The 22,244-nt window shown below is 44.5% G+C and overlaps 2 protein-coding genes across 6 annotated transcripts in view; one reads left to right on the forward strand and one right to left on the reverse strand.

Annotated features, from left to right (window-relative positions):
- KCNIP4 (potassium voltage-gated channel interacting protein 4) overlaps window positions 1–22,244 on the forward strand; it is a 1,385,815-nt gene that overhangs the window by 1,218,056 nt on the left and 145,515 nt on the right. The gene's annotated exons all lie outside the window — the stretch shown is intronic.
- Window positions 12,939–21,685, reverse strand: LOC143793213 (microtubule-associated serine/threonine-protein kinase 4-like). The gene is made up of 16 exons (XM_077279980.1): window positions 21,361–21,685; window positions 19,785–19,877; window positions 19,546–19,648; window positions 18,879–18,946; window positions 17,996–18,081; window positions 17,100–17,305; window positions 16,726–16,864; window positions 16,505–16,637; window positions 16,155–16,320; window positions 15,941–16,039; window positions 15,584–15,706; window positions 15,321–15,433; window positions 15,136–15,227; window positions 14,296–14,369; window positions 13,579–13,671; window positions 12,939–13,357 (listed from the first exon to the last, which is right to left on the reverse strand). Exons 1-16 carry the CDS (start codon window positions 21,583–21,585, stop codon window positions 13,260–13,262), a joined length of 1,911 nt encoding a protein of 636 aa, XP_077136095.1. The 5' UTR covers window positions 21,586–21,685; the 3' UTR covers window positions 12,939–13,259.

The following is a 22,244-nucleotide window of genomic DNA, read 5'->3' on the forward strand; positions in this document are numbered from 1 at the left end:
CTATAGATGCTGCATAAGCAGCATCTATAGTAAAAAGTTGGTCACACTTGTCAAACAGTATGTTTGACAAGTGTGACCAACTTGTCAGTCAGTTTTCCAAGCGATGCTACAGATCGCTTGGAAAACTTTAGCATTCTGCAAGCTAATTACGCTTGCAGAATGCTAAAAAAACCACGAAAAAAACGGAAAAAAAAACGCAAAAAAAAAAATGCGTATCCCATACTTGGTCATTTTTTTCAATAAGGATAGCATGAGATACTTTTATCAAATGCTAAACTGATGTCAAGATATACTATATCTAGCACATTTCCCCGATCCACTCTGTCAATTATTCCATCATAGAAGAAAATGAGATTAGTCTGGCATCCCTTGTTTGCTACAAACCCATGATTAGTTACTGTATTCTAATCCAAATACTTACATGCGTGCTGTTTAATAATTTGTTCAAATATATTTCCTGGTATAGAAGTAAGGCTCACTGGCCTGTAATTTCCTGGCTCCATCTTCTTTCCTTTTTTGAAGGTAGGGACAACATTTGCCCTTCTCCAATCTTCTAGGACATTTCTTTTCCAGGATTTTCAAAGATTCTGGCTAGTGGTTCTGCAATTTCTTCTCCTAACTCTTTCAGTACCCAAGGATGTAATTCATCTGGACCAGGAGATTTAAATTCATTTAAATTAGCTAAGTGTTCCCTCACCATCTCTCTAGTTATAGATAGTGTGGATTATTTTATTACTTAGATGGCACCGTGAATATCAGTTGATGTTACATTTGTTTTATTGGAAAGCTGTAAGAGGAAATAGCGCAAAAATCGGGTCTTATCTGGGATAGAAGTGGTCAATACAATATGATTGCACTCACCAGATGTAGCTCAAATAAAGCATTATAAAGATTTGCTGCAGCAAATCCACGGGTCCAATGAGACCGAAGGTTAGATATCAGAAATGGAAACAAAAACATGGTTGTTGTTCTGCGCTGCTGAATCACTGAACGTCAATACATATTAGGAATTGTGGATTTAGTCAACACGTTTCAGAGTACAAAAGACTCCTTCATCAGGAAATACCACAAAAAGTAATTTGTGATATTTCCTGATGAAGGAGTCTTTTGTGCTCTGAAACGCGTTGAATAAAACCACAATTACTAATACGTCTTGACTTTCAGTCACTCAACAGCGCAGAACAACCACATTTTTTTCCCATTTGTTTTCTTAGAGAACACAGATGCAAAACAAATTGGCCTTTTCAGCATCATTTTTGACCACTTCAACCTTTTCATCCTGTTGTCAGTTTCAGGGTTCTGAAGCAAATGTCATATAGGGCTTCATTATCTGTGCAGTAGGTTTCATCTGTGTTTTCTACAAGCTGGTGGACTGACAGTGTGGCATTGTATGGCTCTACAGTATCAGAAACTTTGGGGGAGGGCACAACGCCGAAAGTGTTCATGATTCTGTCTGGGTACTCTTCTCTGATCTTGCTGATAAGGAGGGTACCCATACCAGGATGGGATAAACAAAACCATGAATATTATCAATAGATTAAATCAACGTCAGGAAGACAGCCGTGGCCAGATGTCAGGTGATCAGTGAAGCCAAGTCAGGCGAACAATATGAATAATGCAGAGCCTGGTGACAGAGGCGTTACCGAATCATGTCCAGGTAGTGATGTAACGGTCAGAAGGCCACAGGAAGCTGGTGAAGGTCCTTCTATACAGGTCCAGCAGTGATGGTGGATCTGCAGGACTTCAGGGCGCTGGATGCTTAGGTCTCCTGTCTTTTAGATGGTTCTAGGGCAACAGTGACAACAAGCAAATAATCGAGCAGCCCTGGATAATCCACGCCGGCAGGATGCTAAGATCCGGCGGACGATGGAACCTATGAGAAGAGAAATATAATGTAAGTGATGGGACTCCATATGACATGATGCTACTGTGCGGTCACTGTGGCCGGACGGCAGAGGAATATTGTCACACAGAGGTCAGGGATCATTGTCAGCCATCATACATTTGATAATCCCATCACCGACAGATTACATCTGCTCCACACAAATGATTCTCACTGACATCTCACAACATGGAGCTGATTCTCACACTTACCTCGTCTCTTTTTCCCCTTTTTTGCATTTTCTGAGTTTTGTTGCCCTATACTCAGATTTATTACGGATTTTCTGTCTTCTTGAGCTTGAGTTTCTGATCAGAAAGTAAAAATCTTGAAATCCACATCTTGAAATCCATGAAATAGCACTATATAGATGATGGGCGGTCTGCACAATGCCCCGTCTGCCAGACCCTCAACCAGGTCACATTGTAGATGAGAGAATCTACCGAAATTCGTCTTGGGCAGATTCGCTATAACCGACCAGTAGATACGATTCAGTCCAAATAAAAAATTGGTCTAAATTGAAAGTGCTCCAGGGGTCCCTTCTGCTGCTGAGGCCAGTGATCGGACTCACATAGTTATGGTGGGGGTGCAGATGTCATTGGCGTCAGTATCAGGTCACCCCTCACATGACCATGTGTGACCGATCACTATTATCCGCTCCATAATGGAGTCCCAAAAATGAGAGAGTTTGAACAATTTGTCTTTTTCCTTGTAACAAGTTTTTTACCTTTTACCCAAGTTGTGTACCTGTTTGGTTTTACCTTTTACCCACGTTGTGTACCTGTTTGGGTTGTACCCAAAGTATTTTACCTCTGACCAATAAACCTTGTTTAACCAAAGTGTTATTTATACCTTATAAAGAAAATACAAAATAGCTGTAAACAACAGTTTTATTACAATTTTTTTTTAAACAAAAATAAACTGTTATTTTGCAACACAAAAATAAACTTGATTTTGCTGAACACAAAACTCTATAGATTTGAGTAAGTCGGGGTGGAGATAGTGCTGGAGGGGCTGTCGGATAGGGTCACTTCGACAGTGGGAGTGTAGAGAGAGGAATGTGTTGGTGGTGGGGAAGGATCAATAGGTAGTGGTGAAGGAGTGGAGAAGGCAATTGAGCGGGTGGACAGAAAAGTGGGATTGGGGTTAGGAATTTGGTAGGATGGAGGGGTGTAGGGGATGTTTTGGGAGGATTAGGAGGCAGAAGCAGTGATGGGTGGAGAAGAGGTTTGGGAAGGAGGTGAAAGAGGCTGGTGGTAGTGGGCATGGAGAGGAGGCGCGGATGAAGTAGATGGGAAGTGGTATGGGTCGGGATCGTCATATAGGTGGGAAGGAGCACGGGCGGGACGCTGGTAGTGTGGCTGGTGGGAAGGGGCATGGGAACGCTGGAAGTGTTGTGGCTGGTGGAACGGGGCATGGGCACGATATGAGTGATGGTGAGGTTGGTGGGATAAGGCACGGCAGGTTGGTGGTACAAGTCAGGAGGATGGTAGTGGCTGTAGTGATGGACAGTGGAGGAAGGGGGGGGCAGTTGCAGCATGGGTGGCTAGAGTCTCTGCTCTTGGGGCAATGAGAGCTAGAGTAGACTGGCAGGATTCCATACTTGCATCTGCTGAGAAGCAGATAGCGTCTCCATTTGCTCAAGTACCGACTGGAAAAAAGTGTTGTTCGGTGACTGTCTTGCCTCTGAACGCATCGTTAACAGACGTGTATGCATCTCGTGTATACTTTTATTTATTAAATTAAAACCTGCAGCCATTTGCTCAGACAAAACTTTCAGACAGTTCTGGAAGGATGCGTTCAGGTGTAAGAACTCGGGCACATAACTCTGTACCTGACCACTATGCCGATAGCGCCACGATCCTACAGGTGTACTAGAGGTGGCAGCAGCAGAGGGGTGGGGTACAGGAAACGCTATATCCTCACCAGCAGATACATGCAATGGAACCGGCCAGGATGCTCCAGCGCTCGCGGATGGGACGGAGGGATCCGATGTGTGGGAAGGTGCAGAGTGGGAAGGTGCAGAGGGGCCGGCACTGTCAAAGTGTCCCTCGGTGGCGGCCTCCTGAGAGATCGCCCCAGAAGGGTTCAACTGTGCTGCAGGCTCCCGATGGTGCTGTGGAACAAAAGAGAAAAACAAACAATTAATATACTGTAATTCCATGGCCCTGGCTGAAAGAGCAAAAGAGGTTTAGACATGTTAAACATTGGTTATTACATGTGGTGGGTAATATTTACCTTCGTGTCACCATCGTTGACCTGAGGAACGACAGGGCTTGTGCATACTTGTATTTCCTCCTGCGTCCTCCAGATCCACTCGGGGCCCGCATCTCTTTGTTGAATTCCTTCTTAATGCGATCCCTGATAGACCGCCCCCCTTTTCACAATCCTCTCACCTGTTAAAATAGGAGAAACACAAATTGGTTAGAAACAATACTTAGAATGCGTCAAGAAAACTGAACTGTGTATACTTACGTTCTTGATTCTGGGCCCGAACATCGAGGTCCTCCCACTTCGCTATAAGCTCTTGGCAGACTTGGTCCCAGAGGCGACGGGTCAAAATGACATCAGCATGGCGGCGGTCACCCATGTTCCACAGCGGCTCCCTGTCTCGGATAAGATCGATGAGGAGGTCAATATCGAGGCCGACCTCCTCATCGTTAGAATCAGTAGCATGCTGTGAAGCCTGTTATTAAAAAGGGAAAAAAAATTAAAACAAAATTGAAAACAACATAAAGAATAAACCTAAGAAAAAAAAATATATATATATATATATATGCTTACACAATGACGGCCGCCATGACTCTCACGCCGACGACCCTGGGAGCCACTGGGAGGACCTCTGGATTGAGCACCAGAATCCGAACTCTAGAAGAAAAAAAAACCATAACAATTATGTGCTTGTATGTAGCCTTTTTATGTGTTGTGTGCCATGTGATATCTATAATGATCATTTTTTATGTGTTGTGTGATGTCTGAATTTATCAGTTTGTATGTGTTGCGTTCTATCTGTAAGTATCTTGTGTTGTTATGTGTTGTGTGTAGTGTGAGGTTGTGGTTCCGCGATACATGAAAGAAACATACCAATTGTGATCCCGTTCGAGGTCTTTCTCCACCACTTCCCTCTTCTTCTGGGAGCACCTCTTGGACTGCGGCAGCAGCTTCAGCATCTTCCTACAAGGAAGAAAAATGGCAAAATACATTAATATATACACATACATACACAAATACACACACAAACACACTCAAAAGAGAGAGAGCAAGAGAGAGGAAAATTATGTGAAAAACATATATTTACCTCAGTGCGCTGGTGACGGGAGGGAGGGCTCCCAGAAGAAGACATGGCTGCTCTGGTACGGCTTGGCTGGCTGGGCTCTGTAGCAGGTTAGAGCTGGCTGGGCTCTGTGGCAGGTTTATTTCTGGCTGGGCTCTGTGGCAGGCTCCGCTCTCTCAGGCTTGGCTGTCTGGGCTCTGTGGCAGGTTTATTGCTGGCTGGGCTCTGTGGCAGGCTCCGCTCTCTCAGGCTTGGCTGTCTGGGCTCTGTGGCAGGCTCCGCTCTCTCAGGCTTGGCTGGCTGGGCTCTGTGGCAGGTTAGAGCTGGCTGGGCTCTGTGGCAGGTTTATTGCTGGCTGGGCTCTGTGGCAGGCTCCGCTCTCTCAGGCTTGGCTGTCTGGGCTCTGTGGCAGGCTCCGCTCTCTCAGGCTTGGCTGTCTGGGCTCTGTGGAAGGCTCCGCTCTCTCAGGCTTGGCTGTCTGGGCTCTGTGGAAGGCTCCGCTCTCTCAGGCTTGGCTGTCTGGGCTCTGTGGCAGGCTCCGCTCTCTCAGGCTTGGCTGGGTGGGCTCTGTAGCAGGTTAGAGCTGGCTGGGCTCTGTGGCAGGTTTATTTCTGGCTGGGCTCTGTGGCAGGCTCCGCTCTCTCAGGCTTGGCTGTCTGGGCTCTGTAGCAGGCTCCGCTCTCTCAGGCTTGGCTGTCTGGGCTCTGTGGAAGGCTCCGCTCTCTCAGGCTTGTCTGGCAGGGCTCTGTGGCAGGCTATATCTGGCTCCGCTCTGGCTCTTTTGTCAGGTTCTTCAATCTTGGCAGGGTGTGGGCTCTCTGGCTGGCAGTATGGCTGGAAATGAGTGAGGGCCTCAATGGCATTGCTTTTTATATGTGTCCTGGGGGCAGGCCAATAGTTTCTGAGCATGCTCAGTGTAAAAAGCCGGATCAGGCCTCCGGATCCGGTGCAATCCATAGACATGCATTGTAGCTAAAAGCCAGAAGGGCCGGATTCGGCCCTTCCGGCTATTTTGCCGCAGACAAAAAACGTTACAGTAGACTTTTTTTTCAGACGCCAGAATTGGAATTTTAGCCGGATCCGGAAAAAAACGGTAGGAACGCTGGGCCATGCGGCGCGATCTGGCACTAATACAAGTCAATGGGGGAAAAAACGGTTCCGGTTTTTATTTTTCCGGTTCCTGTTTTTCTCTAAAGAACCGGATTTAGCCTGAAACAAAAAGACAGATGTTTGAAAGTAGCCTTAATGAATTAGACGCTTCTTATTCGTGGACGCCTCTCATTTAGACTGGTGTACAACATACCTATCTGAATAAATCTGACCTTTGCCTACTACCCTTAACCCCTTAGTGACAGAGCCAATTTGGTACTTAAAGGGCCACTGTCACCCCCTCCAGCCGTTATAAACTAAAAGAGCCACCTTGTGCAGCAGTAATGCTGCAGTCTAACAAGGTGGCTCTTTTAGTTTTTGATTCATTTATTACCTCAATAAAGCGTTTTAAAAATTGGCCACACATACCAGATATTGTCCCAGGAGGCGGTCCGAAGCATCCTGTATGAATCCCCCAACTGCCGTCACTCTTCTCTTCAGGGCCGATGGTACCCGCCCCCTTCGCGTTGTTGCTTCTTAAATCCGGCGCCTGCGCTGTGCGTGCCTGACTGCGCCCTGTTACTGAATCCCCGCCCCGCACTGTGTTATTCATTATGCACAGTGCGGGGCTGGGGTTCCTGGGAAGGCGGGGGAGCGTCAGAGATGGGAGAGCGTCCGAGATGGGGGAGCGCCTGAACAGCGCAGTGCGCATGCCCAGGAATGCCAGCCCCGCACTGTGCATAATGAATAACACAGTGCGGGGCGGGGATTCAGTAACAGGGCGGCCGCACTGCCCGCACAGGCGCAGTCAGGCACCCGGCATCTGAGATGTGACTGACAAAGAACACTGCGCAGGCCCCAGGCAGGCACAATATCTGGTATGTGTGGCCAATTTTTAAAACGCTTTATTGAGGTAATAAATGAATCAAAAACTAAAAGAGCCACCTTGTTAGACTGCAGCATTACTGCTGCACAAGGTGGCTCTTTTAGTTTATAACGGCTGGAGGGGGTGACAGTGGCCCTTTAATGAGCGAGCCAATTTTTACAATTCTGACCGCTGTCACTTTATGAGGTTATAACTCTGGAACGCTGATTCTGAGATTGTTTTTTCATGATATATTGTACTTCATGTTAGTGGTAACATTTCTTCGATATTACTTGCGATTATTTATGAAAAAAATGGAAATATGGCGAAAATTTTTAAAATTTAGCAATTTTCAAACTTTGTATTTTTATGCCCTTAAATCAGAGAGCTATGTCACACAAAATAGTTAATAAATAACATTTCCCACATATCTACTTTACATCAGCACAATTTTGGAAACAACATTTTTTTTTGTTAGGGAGTTATAAGGGTTAAAAGTTGACCAGCAATTTCTCATTTTTACACCATTTTTTTTTAGGGACCACATCACATTTTAAGTCATTTTGAGGGGTCTATATGATAGAAATTAACCAAGTGTGACACCATTCTAAAAACTGCACCCCTCAAGGTGCTCAAAACCACATTCAAGAAGTTTATTAACCCTTTACGTGCTTGACAGGAACTGAAACAATGTGGAAGGAAAAAATGAACATTTAACTTTTTTTTGCAAACATTTTAATTCAGAACCATTTTTTTTATTTTCACAAGTGTAAAAACAGAAATTAACCATAAATTTTGTTGTGCAATTTCTCCCGAATATGCCAATACCCCATATGTAGGGGTAAACCACTGTTTGGGCGCACCGCAGAGCTTGGAAGACAAGGAGCGCCGTTTGACTTTTTCAATGCAGAATTGGCTGGAATTGAGATCGGATGCCACATCATGTTTGGAGAGCCCCTGATGTGCCTAAACAGTAGAAACCACCCACAAGTGACCCCATTTTGGAAACTAGACCCCTTAAGGAACTTATCTAGATGTGTGGTGAGCACTTTGAGCCCCCAAGTGCTTCACAGAAGTTTATAATGTAGAGCCGTGAAAATAAAAAATTTCATTTGTTTACACAAAAATGATCTTTTTGCCCCCAAATTTTTATTTTCACAAGGGTAACAGGAGAAATTAGACCACAAAAGTTGTTGTGCAATTTCTCCTGAGTACATCGATACCCCAAATGTGGGGGTAAACCACTGTTTGGGCGCACCGCAGAGCTTGGAAGAGAAGGAGTGCCGTTTTACTTTTTCAATGTAGAATTGGCTGGAATTGAAATTGAACACCATGTCGCGTTTGGAGAGCCCCTGATGTGCATAAACAGTAGAAACCCCCACAAGTGACCCCATTTTGGAAACTAGACCCCTTAAGGAACTTAACTAGATGTGTGGTGAGCACTTTAAACCCCCAAGTGCTTCACAGAAATTTATAACGTAGAGGGGTGAAAATAAAGAATCCTTTTTTTTTCCTCAAAAATGATTTTTTAGCCTGTATTTTTTTATTTTCTCAAGGGTAACTGGAGACATTGGACCCCAAAATCTGTTGACCAGTTTGTCCTGAGTATTCTGATACCCCATATGTGGGGGGGGGGGGCACTGTTTGGGCACCCATCAGGGCTCAGAAGGGAAGGAGCGCCGCTTGGAATGCAGACTTTGATGGGATGGTCTGCGGGCGTCATGTTGCATTTGCAGAGCTCCTGATGTACCTAAGCAGTAGAAACCCTCCACAAGTGACCCCATTTTGGAAACTAGACCCCCTAAAGAGCTTATCTAGATTTGTGGTGAGCACTATGAACCCCCAACTGCTTCACAGAAGTTTATAATGTAGAGCCATGAAAATTAAAAAATAATATTTTTTCCACAAAAATGATCTTTTCACCCCCAAATTTTTACTTTCACAAGGGTAACAGGAGAAATTGGACTCCAAAATTTTTTGTGCTATTTATGCTGAGTAGGCTGATACCCCATATGTGTGGGTAAACCACTGTTTGGGCGCATGGCAGAGCTCGGAAGGGAAGGAGCGCCGTTTTGGAATCCAGACTTTGATAGAATGGTCTTCGGGCTTTATGTTGCGTTTGCAGAACCCCTGATGTACCTAAACAGTAGATAACCCCCAAAAGTGACCCCATTTTGGAAACTAGACCCCCCAAGGAACTTATCTAGATGTGTTGTGAGAACTTTGAATGTCTGAGTGCTTCACAGAAATTATAATGCAGAGTCGTGAAAATAAAAAATAATTTTTTTTCCACAAAAAAGATTTTTTAGCCCCCAAGTTTTTATTTTCACAAGGGTAACAGGAGAAATTGGACCCCAAAAGTAAATTTATCCCAAGTACGCTGATGCCCGATATGTGGGGGTAAACCACTGTTTGGGTGCACGGCAGAGCTCAGAAGGGAGGGAGCACCATTTGACTTTTTGAGCGCAAAATTGGCTGTGGCGTGTAGAGACCCCCTGATGTACCTAAACAGTGGAAACCCCTCAATTCTAACTCCAACCCTAACCCCAACACACCCCTAACCCTAATCACATCCCGATCCATAATCCTAATCACAACCCTAACCCCCAAAACACCCCTAACCCTAATCCCAAAACTAACCATAACCCTAATCAAAACCCTAAACCCAACACACCCCTAATCCTAATCTCAACCCTAACCTCAAAACCTAACCCTAATCCCAATACAGCCCTAACCCTAATCCCAACCCTAACCTTAACCCTAATCCCAAACCTAACCCTAATCCCAAATGTAACCCTAATGCAAACCCTAATCCCAACTCTAACCCTAACTTTAGCCCAAACCCTAACTTTAGCCCTAAACCTAGCCCCAACCCTAACCCTAACTTTAGCCCCAACCCTAACCCTAGCCTTAATCCTAGCTCTAACCCTAATCCTAGCTCTAACCCTAACCCAAGCCCTAACCCTAAGGCTATGTGCACATGTTGCGGATTTTGCTGCGGATCCGCAGAGTTTCCGCAGCTGCGGGTCCGCAGCAGTTTCCCATGAGTTTACAGTACAATGTAAACCTATGCGAAACATAAAAAGCTGTGCCCATGCTGCGGAAATAACCACGCGGAAACGCAGCGGTTTACATTCCGCAGCATGTCACTTCTTTCTGCGGATTCCGCAGCGGTTTCACACCTGCTCCATAATAGAAAACCGCAGGTGTAAAACCACAGGGGAATCCGCACAAAAAACGCAGTACATCCGCGATAAATCCGCAGGAAAATCGCTGCGTTTTGGCCCTGCGGATTTATCAATTCCGCTGCGGAAAAATCCGCAGAGAACTATTCTACGTGTGCACATATCCTAACCCTACCCCTAACCCTAATTGGAAAATAGAAATACATACATTTTTTTTATTTTATTATTTTTTCCTTACTAAGGGGGTGATAAAGGGGGGGCTTATTTACAATTTTTTTATTTTGATCACTGTGATAGGATCTCACAGTGACCAAAATAAAACAAGAGGAAGAATTTTCCTCTGCCGGCCGGCAGATCATGGCGGGCGCACTGCGCATGCACCCGCCATTTTCTTACCGGAGCATGAAGCCGGCGGCCAGCAGAAGAAGCAGGAGGACCCAACTACAAAAAATGTAATACCATAAATAACAGTGATACCTCTTTGAGAACAAATAATGCAGTATGTTGTGGCATGTAAAAGTTTGGGCACCCCTGGTCAAAATTACTGGTTGAAGATGAAATGATCTCTAAAAGGCCTAAAGTTAAAGATGACACATTTCCTTTCTACTTCAGACAAAAAAAAAGAAAAAAAAATATATCTATATATATACAGCTCTGGCAAAAATTAATAGACCACCACATCAAAACCCTGCCATGGGTTAGTCACAAGGCAACAAACAAAGAACTTAAATTTTTGCTCCAGGAACAGTGTGAAAGACTGGTGAAAAGCATGCCAAGATGCATGAAAGCTGTGATTAAAAATCATGGTTATTCCACAAAATAGGGCAGCACGGTGGCTCAGTGGATAGCACAGCATCCTTGCAGCGCTGGAGTCCTGGGTTCTAATCCCACTCAGGACAACATCTGCAAAGAGTTTGTATGTTCTCTCCGTGTTTGCGTGGGTTTCCTCCCACATTCCAAAGACATACTGATAGGGAATCTAGATTGTGAGCCCCATCGGGGACAGTGATGGCTGTAAAGCGCTGCGGAATATGTTAGCGCTATATAAAAATAAAGGATAAGGATTGAAATATTAATTTCTGATCTTTTCCTGAGTTAAAGCATTAGTATTGTTGTTTCTAAATGATTATGAACCTGTTTTCTTTGCATTGTTTGAGGTCTGAAAGCACTGGGTTGTTTTTTTTATTTTGACCATTTTACTTTGTCAGAAAAAAAATAGAAAATGTATTGCTTGGAAATTCCGAGACATGTTGTCAGAAGTTTATAGAATAAAAGAACAAATACATTTTACACAAAAATATACCTATAAAGAGAAAAATCATACAAACTGAACATTTTGCAGTGGTCTCTACATTTTTGCCAGAGCTGTATATACACAATGTCGGCCTTGGGTGCCCAGGGCCCACCAGTAAGTGACATCAATTCCAGGCCCCCACTTTACAGCTACATGCAAATATGACTTTCTCCTCATCCACAAAATTCAATAGGAATAAACTGGGTAGATTATTCAATTAATAAGATGCTGCCTTTACCTGTATATGGTGAATCAAGTGTATTGTGCCAAGATCTGCTCATATAAGTGGGTGGTGGCCCACACCTGCACAGGGGCCCTCCGGAGGATTCTCCTGTGGGCCAGTCCAAGCCTGTATATACATATATGTGTGTAACATGCAGTGATTGTGTCACATACTGTGTGTAGCATCCGCATTTATAAATCCCAGCAGCACAGACAAGAGTTCATAGGTGTAAACTTGTCAGCAATCGCCCAATGAATGAGCAAAATGCTGCTGATTCATCGTGTGGTTGGATTATTTATGGTGAAAGGAAAATCATTGTTCTCGGCAGCACATTGCCCGGAGTAAGCTGCAGACATGCTGCTGATAACATGATACTGTATGGGGACAGATTGATCTACTAGTGGTCGTTCTGTGCCCATCGTTATTGCTCAGTGTGAAGAGTTCGGTAGACAACGGCCTGAATATTGTTGATCGCACTCGTTTAACATTCTGAACTCAGCACATATAAATGAAACCAAATTGTTTCTGTGTGATGGTGTAAAATGTGAGCATTTGGGGCCCTAGGGTAAACTTTTGCCCAGAGCCCCACTTTGTTTAAAACCAGCCCCTCCCGGAACAACCAGGGAGGGCGGTGCTGCTGTTACTAAGGGTAATACTGATTGGCAGCAGCGCAGCCAATCAGTGTTAGTTTTGTTTGTGGCCTTTTCCCCGCGCTTACAGCTCAGGTATGAGCAATGCTGTAGTTAGTGAGACACACTGACAAAGGCTGAAAGTAAGAAGCCCAGAGAGATGGATGACTCCCTGCTACATCACTCACCAAAGGTTAGATTTATGTAGCTGAGCAGGATTATCACCCATAACTAACTGAGCCCCACCAACACCGAGTGGTGATATAGGGTGAGAGGGCTCAGTCACTAAGGGATTAGGGAGGACCCTCCTCCCTATTTCTTGTTTCTCCCCTGACTGACTGAGCCCCCATGTATCAACCTTGACTGGTATAATGTCCCCATTATCACCCCTGACTGGTATAATGTCCTCATTTTGGTATAGTGACCTCTATCCTGAGCTCCTTCTAGTAATAATGTCTCAAATAATTATTTGTGAGTTCAAAATGAAGAGGAATCCGAGCAACAATAACTGATTTAACTTTTATTTAAATTAATAATGAGATTGAAGGATGGGATAAATAAAACCATGAATATTATCAATAGATTAAATCAACATCAGGAAGACAGCCGCGGTCAGATGTCAGGTGATCAGTAAAGCCAAGTCAGGCGAACAGTATGAATACCGCGGAGCCTGGTGACAGAGGCGTTACCGAATCATGTCCAGGTAGTGATGTAAGAGTCAGAAGGCCACAGGAAGCTGGTGAAGGTCCTTCTATACAGGTCCAGCAGTGATGGTTGATCTGCTGGACTTCAGGGCACTGGATGCTTAGGTCTCCTGTCTTTTAGATGGTTCTAGGGCAACAGTGACAACAAGCAAATAATCGAGCAGCCCTGGATAAACCGCGCCGGCAGGATGATAAGATCCGGCGGACGATGGAACCTATGAGAAGAGAAATATAATGTAAGGGATGGGACTCCATATGACATGATACTACTGTGCGGTCACTGTGGCTGGACAGCAGAGGAATATTATCACACAGAGGTCAGGGATCATTGTCAGCCATCATACATGTGATAATCCCATCACCGACAGATGACGTCTGCTCCACGTGAATGATTCTCACTGACATCACACAACATGGAGCTGATTCTCACACTTACCTCGTCTCTTTTTCCCCTTTTTGACATTTTCTGAGTTTTGTTGCTCTAAACTCAGCTTTATTACGGATTTTCTGTCTTCTTGAGCTTGAGATTCTGATCAGAAAGTAAAAAAATATTAGAAACAATATATTCTTATAGGATCTGTTTTCTATCTTTTCTGTATATAGTAGAATAGTTCTAGTCCTGTCCCATGTAGTCCTGATTGGGGATGAGCACAGCTGTGGAAGTTTGTTTTCTGGTACCCGATCTAAACTTTAATCCAAAGTTGGGTTCGGGTACCAGAACTATACCAGAACTTGATCTAGAATCAAAACCCCATTGAAAGCAATAGGGACCCGAAATTTTCAGCTGGAAAATGATCTCTCTCTCTCCCTCTGGAATTCCCCCAGAACTTCAAACACTGCAACTGACTTCCGGGAGAACTTTTAAGTTTGGGTTCGCTCATCTCTAGTTAGGGTCGGACTGGAGCACCAGTACACCGCATGATTCTCTGTTGCGTCCAGGTCCTCAGCGGGCTTCCGAGTAGGATGTAGGGGTCCCCATGGTTTCAACTGAGTGTGCGAACGAAGACACACATGGGTATGGGTCCATGATCAAAATAATTTGGATCCATGAAATAACATGGAAAACATAGGAGACCAATAAGTGAAAAACTGTGGAAATATTTGAGCCTTGAAGTTAACATTCACATTGTTGATGCTGTAGACATGGACATACCTGATAGTGAAGGCGAGGATGGTAAGATGGTAATAGCGTCGTCTCTATCAGATACAGGGACAGATTCTTTCTGCCTGTTTGGAAGAAGAAACACGTGTAAGGCTAGGTTCAGATTGCGTTAGTGCAATCCGTTTAGCGCGAGCGCTAGCGGATTGCGCTAACGCAATGTCTTTTTCGGGGCCGCGTTCAGGGGTCGCGTTAACGTCCCCGCTCTCGCAGATCCCCGATCTGCGAGAGCGGGGAACGGACCTCTGGCGCGCCGCGGACGCTGCAAGCAGCGTCCGAGGCGCGCTACAAAAGACCGGCACATCGCTAGCGCGTGCCGAAAATGACACGCGCTAGCAATGCGCTCTAACATTGCCGGCAATGGGAGCGCTAACGGACGCGGTGCACGGCGTTAATTTCGCCGTGCAACGCTGTCCGTTAGCGCTATCCCATTAACGCAATGGGAACCTAGCCTAAATCACAAGGAAACAGTATAACGGGTTGTCTCACTATAAGAACACCAACTTTAAGGCCTAATAGGATATAAGACTGTCATAGGGGGAAGATTGTCTGCTCAAAACTAACTTTTATAGAGCGGAGCGGAAAACAATTACCAATAATATCTGGCATGTAATACTACATCTCTTCTACAGTGTGGGGGAGAACACGAAACATACATGCCCGGTCACAATCATGGGCTGTTCTCACCAGCAGTTTCTAAAGCCAAAGAACAATGACCGCTAACCACGGGGCGGTGGATGGTGCATGTGATATTATGGTATTTCTGTCCTATATTTGGTGTTGTGCACATATGTCAGCCTGGAGCTCCCAGTAATGACCAAATAATCTACTCACATTTCTGAGATGTCAGTGTTGGATGCTGCGGTACACTCTGGAGGGGTCTTGGGATCCTCAACTTTCACCATACTCGTAGTAGTGGTACAGAGCTAAATCCGGACAACAATAAAATATAAAATTATTTTCTGTACTTTAGAAGTTTGTTTTTTAACATATTTTGGACTTATTGATCACATACTTACTTTACAAAGCTTTTCAGAAGATGATGTATAATTTTGGAAGTCAAAGCCATCATTATTCTCACTTGTTCCCTCCTCATCCTCTGAGACCAGATGTTTGTTTATATCAGAATGATCTACAAGATATAGGTAATAAAGTGTTTTTAGAGGTTGTCCGTATAACACAGTCGCCATTTATCACTAATATTATAGAGAATCAATTGTCACATATTAAGGAAAACGAGACAAACAGACACGTAGTCTAAATGCTGTCTCATTCTACTTACTGATAAAGCAGCTGGTGTCCATGTCTGATAAAAGCTGAGGGACATACTCTGGCTTCTGACTTAGAAGATTGTTAAAGTCTACGTCACTAAGGAATGGATGATCCTTGATCTGAAATGCTCCTCCTGGAAAAAGAAAAGAAAAGTGATGCGGATATTGTCAGCGATTGCTCCGTATCTGAGCAGTATATCATAATCTGAACTAATGATATAACTGAGCCGACATGAAGGAAAATGACTGAAAGCCTTATTATGGAGATCAAGAAATAGACGAGCAGATAGACAAGTGCTAATCCTCATAGACATGAACGATATGTCCTTGGTGTTATAAGGGAATATTAATACTATTATATCTGTTACCTGTTCCAAGTCTATGCACAGGATTTTTTCTGAGCAGCTCAGTGATGAGGTTCTGAGCATCCAAGGAAGGAGCACGGTCACATTCCCAAACTATGTCTCCTGTTATATAGAAAAATACAAAAAAGAAACCTCATTATTGCACTGTAAGAAAAAGCAAAAGAAATAACTAAACCAATGTAACCAATCAACGCAATGATCGCAGTATTCTACTCACCAAAGAGAATCGTTTTAAAAACCTCATTTACAGTATCAGCATCAAATGGTATACTTCCCAGCAGAAATTCATGTAGGATGATCCCCATTGCCCACCAGTCAACAGGCCTTCCATAGCCTTCTTTCAGGATGACCTCTGGGGCTATGTAACACGGGGTGCCACAGAACTGCAAACCAACAGAATATAGAGGTGAAAACCGATGAAACGATTTTATGACAAGTTAAAAAACAGAATGACAGAAGATAAAATATCAGTGGAAAAGTTCTCTAGAAATGAAGAATGTAGAAAAAAGGCAATAGTATGATTGAGATTTATAAATAACAAGCTAAGTTCCTGTAGGTAATGCCAACCTCACGGTCCTGGTACTCTCTGGCGATGTCTTCTGCTGATTCCTTGAAGTTGTTGGTTTTTGATATCATTAGACCAACTTTTGAAAGACCAAAATCGGTGACCTTAATGTGTCCAGCAGGTGTTATCATAAGGCTGTGAAAGAGAAGATGGTTTTAGCCTCACAGACTGTGAGATAATAAATGGTAACTATCCAACTTTATTATATCATGGGGGCACTTACTTATCCGGCTTCAGGTCTCTGTGCACCACACCGTAACTATGCAGGTATTCCACAGCAAGAAGCGCTTCTGCAAAGTACATGCGGGCCAAGGGGACAGATAAACGACCCCTGGTCTTTAGAAGGGTCCCACAGTCTCCACCTATAGAAGAAAGGAAATAAGACCGGTGAGGGGTTGATACAGCAGATCACCATGACATATGATGAGAAGTGAGCGGAAACATACAGGGAGATCACACAGATCAAAGACTTTGTGGGCAGCATGGTAATAGATAACCTATAATAAATGCTCTGTGGGGATGTAAATCCTAATGATATGAGCGGTGATAATATGTCAGCAGACAGGGGGTGAATATAATACAATGTACGTGTCCTACCTCCTACATACTCCATGACCATACACAGGTGAGATCTAGTTGGGAAGGAGCAGAGCATGGAGACCACAAAGGGACAATCTGCAAATGTTTGGATGTCCCTCTCCAGATAGGCCCATTCCACGCTCTGGGTATCCAAGTTCCGCTTTGCCATTTTCTTCATAGCAAAGATCTGTTGAGAGTCTTTATGGCGCACTAAGTGGACGGACCTGGAGAGAAAGAGAATCCGTGGGTTATAATGAACCCTTATTAACAGTCTGTATATACAAGTCATTACATGATCTTCTGTCCTAATGTTTGATATCAGCAGTCCGGCCATCACTAGAAATCCACATCTAGAAATCCATGAAATAGCACTACATAGATGATGGGCGGTCTGCTCAATGCCCCGTCTGCCAGACCCTCACCCAGGTCACATTATAGATGAGAGAATCTACCGAAATTCATCTTGAGCAGATTCGCTATAACTGACCAGAAGATACGATTCAGTCCAGATAAAAAATTGGTCTAAATTGAAAATGCTCCAGGGGTCCTTTCTGCTGCTGAGGCCAGTGATCGGACTCACATAGTCATGGTGGGGGTGCAGATGTCATTGGCGTCAGTATCGGGTCACCCCTCACATGACCATGTGTGACCGATCACTATTATCAACTCCATAATGGAGTCCCAAAAAGAAGAGGACAGAGCACAGGATCGGGAGGATGTGGTGGAGGCGGCAGCATAAGAACAGATGAGGTCTAGGCCCGGTGAGTGTAATGTATTTATATTATTTATCCCTTTCCTTAGCTGATTTATCACAGATCCTATCTTTTCCCTATGATAACACTTCAGCGCACAGAGGCAGAAGCATTGTCATAGGAAATCCCGAGAAATGTGGATTATGTTAATAGAAATCTCACCCATAATGTCCGCTGCTGATCAGTTTGGAAGTTTCATAGTCGCTCATATGCGGTTTTCTTGCCGGGATCAATGATTTGATAACGCTCTATAACAGAATAAGAAATGATATTAAGATTACAGATGCAGAAACTTCTCCTCCTATATTATGTCTCAGCTGATTTCCACTGATCCAATGTAGGGGACGATACAAGCCGGACGCTCCTCATGGATGTAATATAAGGGGGTCCTCCATACACCAGTCATCATACATCATTGTACAGTGCTGGGTAATGAGAGAGATCACACAGAGAAGAACTTACAAGGAATCTGTCACCAAGTTTTTTCTATGTAATCTGAGAGCAGCATGATGTAGGAGCAGAGACCCTGATTCCAGTGATATGTTATTTACTAGGCCATGTTCTATCGTTTCAATAAAATCAGTGTTTTACCAGCACTAGATATCACTAGAAGACTATCTGGCTATGTAGTCTTATTGCTCTGTGTAACTCTGCCACCACCACTTATGAGCAGCTTTCTGCCTATGCAGTGTATACAGAAAGATGATGGTCACTGGTGTGGGCAATATTATACAAGGCTCAGCATTTAGAGCACTGACAGATCTGCATCAGAAAAAATAGTGATTTTATCTCAACTGCTGCACCCAGTAAAGTAATCGATACATCGATAGAATCAGGTTCTCTGCCTCTACATCATGCTGCTCTCAAACGGGATAGCAAACACCTGATGACTGATTCCCTTTAGTATAAATGCCATTATCTAACACCATAGTTTCCTCTACACTTAGCGCCATCCCATGGTTATATGGGGGATAACACTGGACGGGTCACTCACACCCCATGATCTGGTGATACACAGACACCCCTATATCTCTATGATACTTACACCGGCGGATTCTTGGATCTCCGGGATCTCACAGATTCCACTGTCGGGATTCGCCAGCGCTGATGGTTCTAAAATAGTGATAAAGGGATGAAGAAATAAAATGTATTAGTCAATATCAATCCTATATACATAATACTCATACATCATACATACATAATCCGGCCATATAAGGGAGAAATGACAAGACGTCTGTAAATGGGATTAATCCTCGTTATATGGGGATTCTACATATGAAAACGTACGGCATCCATAGATAAATGTAATGTAAATGGTGCTGGACCCCCAATCATCACATGAATGATGAGCCCCCCACCCTCGCTACACATGTGAGTGATAGGAAGAGAGCAGAAGCATAGCAGCCATATGGAAATTAGCCTGGATGTGCACTGGGGGCGTGTCTCTGCACTCTGATCTCTTCCACGCCCCCAGTGCACTTCCATCCTGATTTGCATATGGCTTCTACCTTACATTTCTCCTGACTGGCACATTGGATTTCTGCAAAGAAAAGGTCTCCTTTTTATTAGAGGAATTAGTCCTATTCCGCCCTACCGCCACTCCTACATGTAACATGTGCTGCCAGGTTCCCATTACATGGAGCAGAGAGTGAATCTGCCATTATTCCCTGCTCTGTGTAATCTCCGGATATTCCCTGTAGTGATCGGCTCACCTGTCATCAGATCGCTGCTCGGCTCCGGCTGACTCCTATTAGGGTCAGGGGTTTCCGGGGGGGTCACATACTCCCCACTTTCGTCATCGCTTTCTGGTGTTTCCTAATAGATATAATATAGATAATTAATATGTGGAAGATTTACAGATGCAGCAATTGTAACTCTACAAATCACGCGCCATCATGAGAACTTTTCTCAGAAAGTCTCCTCAGATACGTATATTAGTATTGATCCTTACCGGGCGTTCCAATGAGGGTTCCAGTGTAGACAGGACTTTTCCGGCCAGTTCTTTAAAGAAAGCCAAATCTTCAGTTTGAGATCTTTCTTCAGCCTATAAAGAAGCAAAGATATAAAAAAAAAAATTGAGATGAGAAAGGGCACAATGGAGGCGGCCATCGTATGTGACATCTGCTCCTCGGTCTGCAGATACAAGGACATATATCTGGGGACTCATCATGTTTTACTGTAATTTTCGGACTATAAGGTGCACTTTTTCACAAAAAGTTTGGGAGTAAAATGGGGGTGCGTCTTATAGTACACATGTAGCTTACTGGGGGTGGAGCGGGGTCACAGGAGGCAGGGTCGCAGTAAGTCAGCGGAGGCAGGAGTGGGGCAATGCTGCGGGCTCCGGGCTGGGAGGAGGGGTTCTTCCAGCGGTGTAAGGCTGCTGACCCCAGGCTTCAAGAAAATGGTGGTGGTGAGGCAGGATCACAGTCCCCGCTCTGCCCATTGATTTCCTGCTGGAGGGAAAATGGCTGCTATAGGTAGTGCATGCACAGATTCAGATCTTGGCTCAATATCAATCTACACACGTTCCGTTTCCAGCGGCCATTTTCTTAAAAACCACCTCCATAAAATCAATGAGCAGAGCGGGGACTCTGCTCCTGCCTCATCGACATCATTTTCTTGAAGCCCAGACCCCGAAACCACACATCTCCGAGACACCCCCTCCTCCCAGCCCGAGGCCTGCAGCATAGCCCCACTCCTGCCGCCGCCGGCTTCCTGCAGCTGTCTCCTGTGACCCCCTCCACTGCCCCCACACCCCTCCGGTAAGCCACAGGAAATTCGGACTGTAAGACACACCCCCATTTTACTTAAAAAAATGTTCTTCCTATTTTCCTTCCCAAAATTTGGGGTGAGTGTTATGGTCTGCTTAAGGGCTGTCCCACACGTTCAGATAATTCCGGTACCGGAAAAAATCGGTACCGGAGTTATCCGTGTCCGTGTGCCCGTGAGCTCACGTAGGCTATACGTGCGGCACACGTGTGTGCCGAGTGGGTACCACACGGAGCGTGCAGGAGACAGCGCTAAAGTTTAGCGCTTTCCCCTGCATCGTGCTGAAGCCGCGATTCATATCTTCTGTGCAGCAGCGTTTGCTTCATAGAAGATATGAATAATAGTGTTTAAAAGAAAGATCTATCTGTCCGCCGCCCTCCCACCCCCTGTGCGCCCCCCCGCTGTTCTGAAAATACTCACCCGCTTCCCTCGTTGGCTGTGGATGCTTCCTGTGCTGGCCGCGCCTTCTACTGTATGCGGTCACGTGGAGCCGCTCATTTACAGTCATGAATAGGCGGCTCCACCCCTATGGGAGGTGGAGCCACATATTCATGACTCTAATCGGCGGCCCCATTGATTTTTATGGGTCTACGTGTGTCAGTGTCTCCGGTACGTGAGGAAACTGTCACCTCACGTACCAGAGCCACTGACGTGTGAAAGCGGCCTAATATGGTATATTGTAGGAAAGGAGAAGCTTCTATCCCACCATTATCATCTATGATTATGGAGAAGTTTTGTGCGGAGCGTCCGCCACTTACCTGGTGTAGTAATGTCCTGATGTTGTAACATAAATCAGTCAGATACTCTGACGTTAGTTGATCTTGTTCTTCTTTATTCAGGCAGTCCTTTACTAGCTGCATCACCAGCCGGCGAGTGAAGCTGAGGACGCCATCGGGTGGTAGAAGCTCAATGTTAGAGGGATTGTTCATAACAATCATCCATAGTTCTTTTATTTGAGAAAGTTCTAGAAGCATTCCAGCCATAGTGATAAACTGCAGGTGCAATCAGTCACAAGTGCGATCAGTCACAAGTGCGATAAGTCACAAGTGCGATAAGTCACAAGTGCGATAAGTCACAAGTGCGCTCAGTCACTAAGGAACCAAAAATGGCACCTGGGATTCCGTGTACATTGTAGAAGTAGGGAATGTCGTCTGTGATGTCATAATGACTAAGAATCACCAGTGATGTCATAATGGCCGAGCATCACCAGTGATGTCATCACTGAATCTTGTGATAGAATCCTAAAGGAGCGGCTCTACAAATAGATACAAATAGAAACACCATAGAATGTAATACGTCTCCGTGTCATCATGGCCGTTCTATTTTATGTCCAATTAGAACACAACCAGGATAAGGGTTTGTTCACACGTTGCTTTTTCGTAGCATTTTTTTTCTAGCCCAAAAACAAGAGTTTTGCCAAGAAAATCGCTGCTTACAATCCAGGCAATTTTGCAGCGTTTTTACTTACGACGTTTTTTTCCTATTCATTTGAATGGATGAAAAATGCTGTAAAACCCATGAGAGAATTGACAAGCTGCAGATTTTTAAAAAAATGCAAGAAAAAAATAAACAGCATGTGAATAAGATTTCAGAAATGTCATTCAGTCACGAAGCTGGTGCAGTAAAACACAGCCTTTCTGCC

This window comes from Ranitomeya variabilis, chromosome 1 (genome assembly GCF_051348905.1).
Source record: "Ranitomeya variabilis isolate aRanVar5 chromosome 1, aRanVar5.hap1, whole genome shotgun sequence".
In the NCBI taxonomy this organism is placed as follows: Eukaryota; Metazoa; Chordata; class Amphibia; order Anura; family Dendrobatidae; genus Ranitomeya; species Ranitomeya variabilis.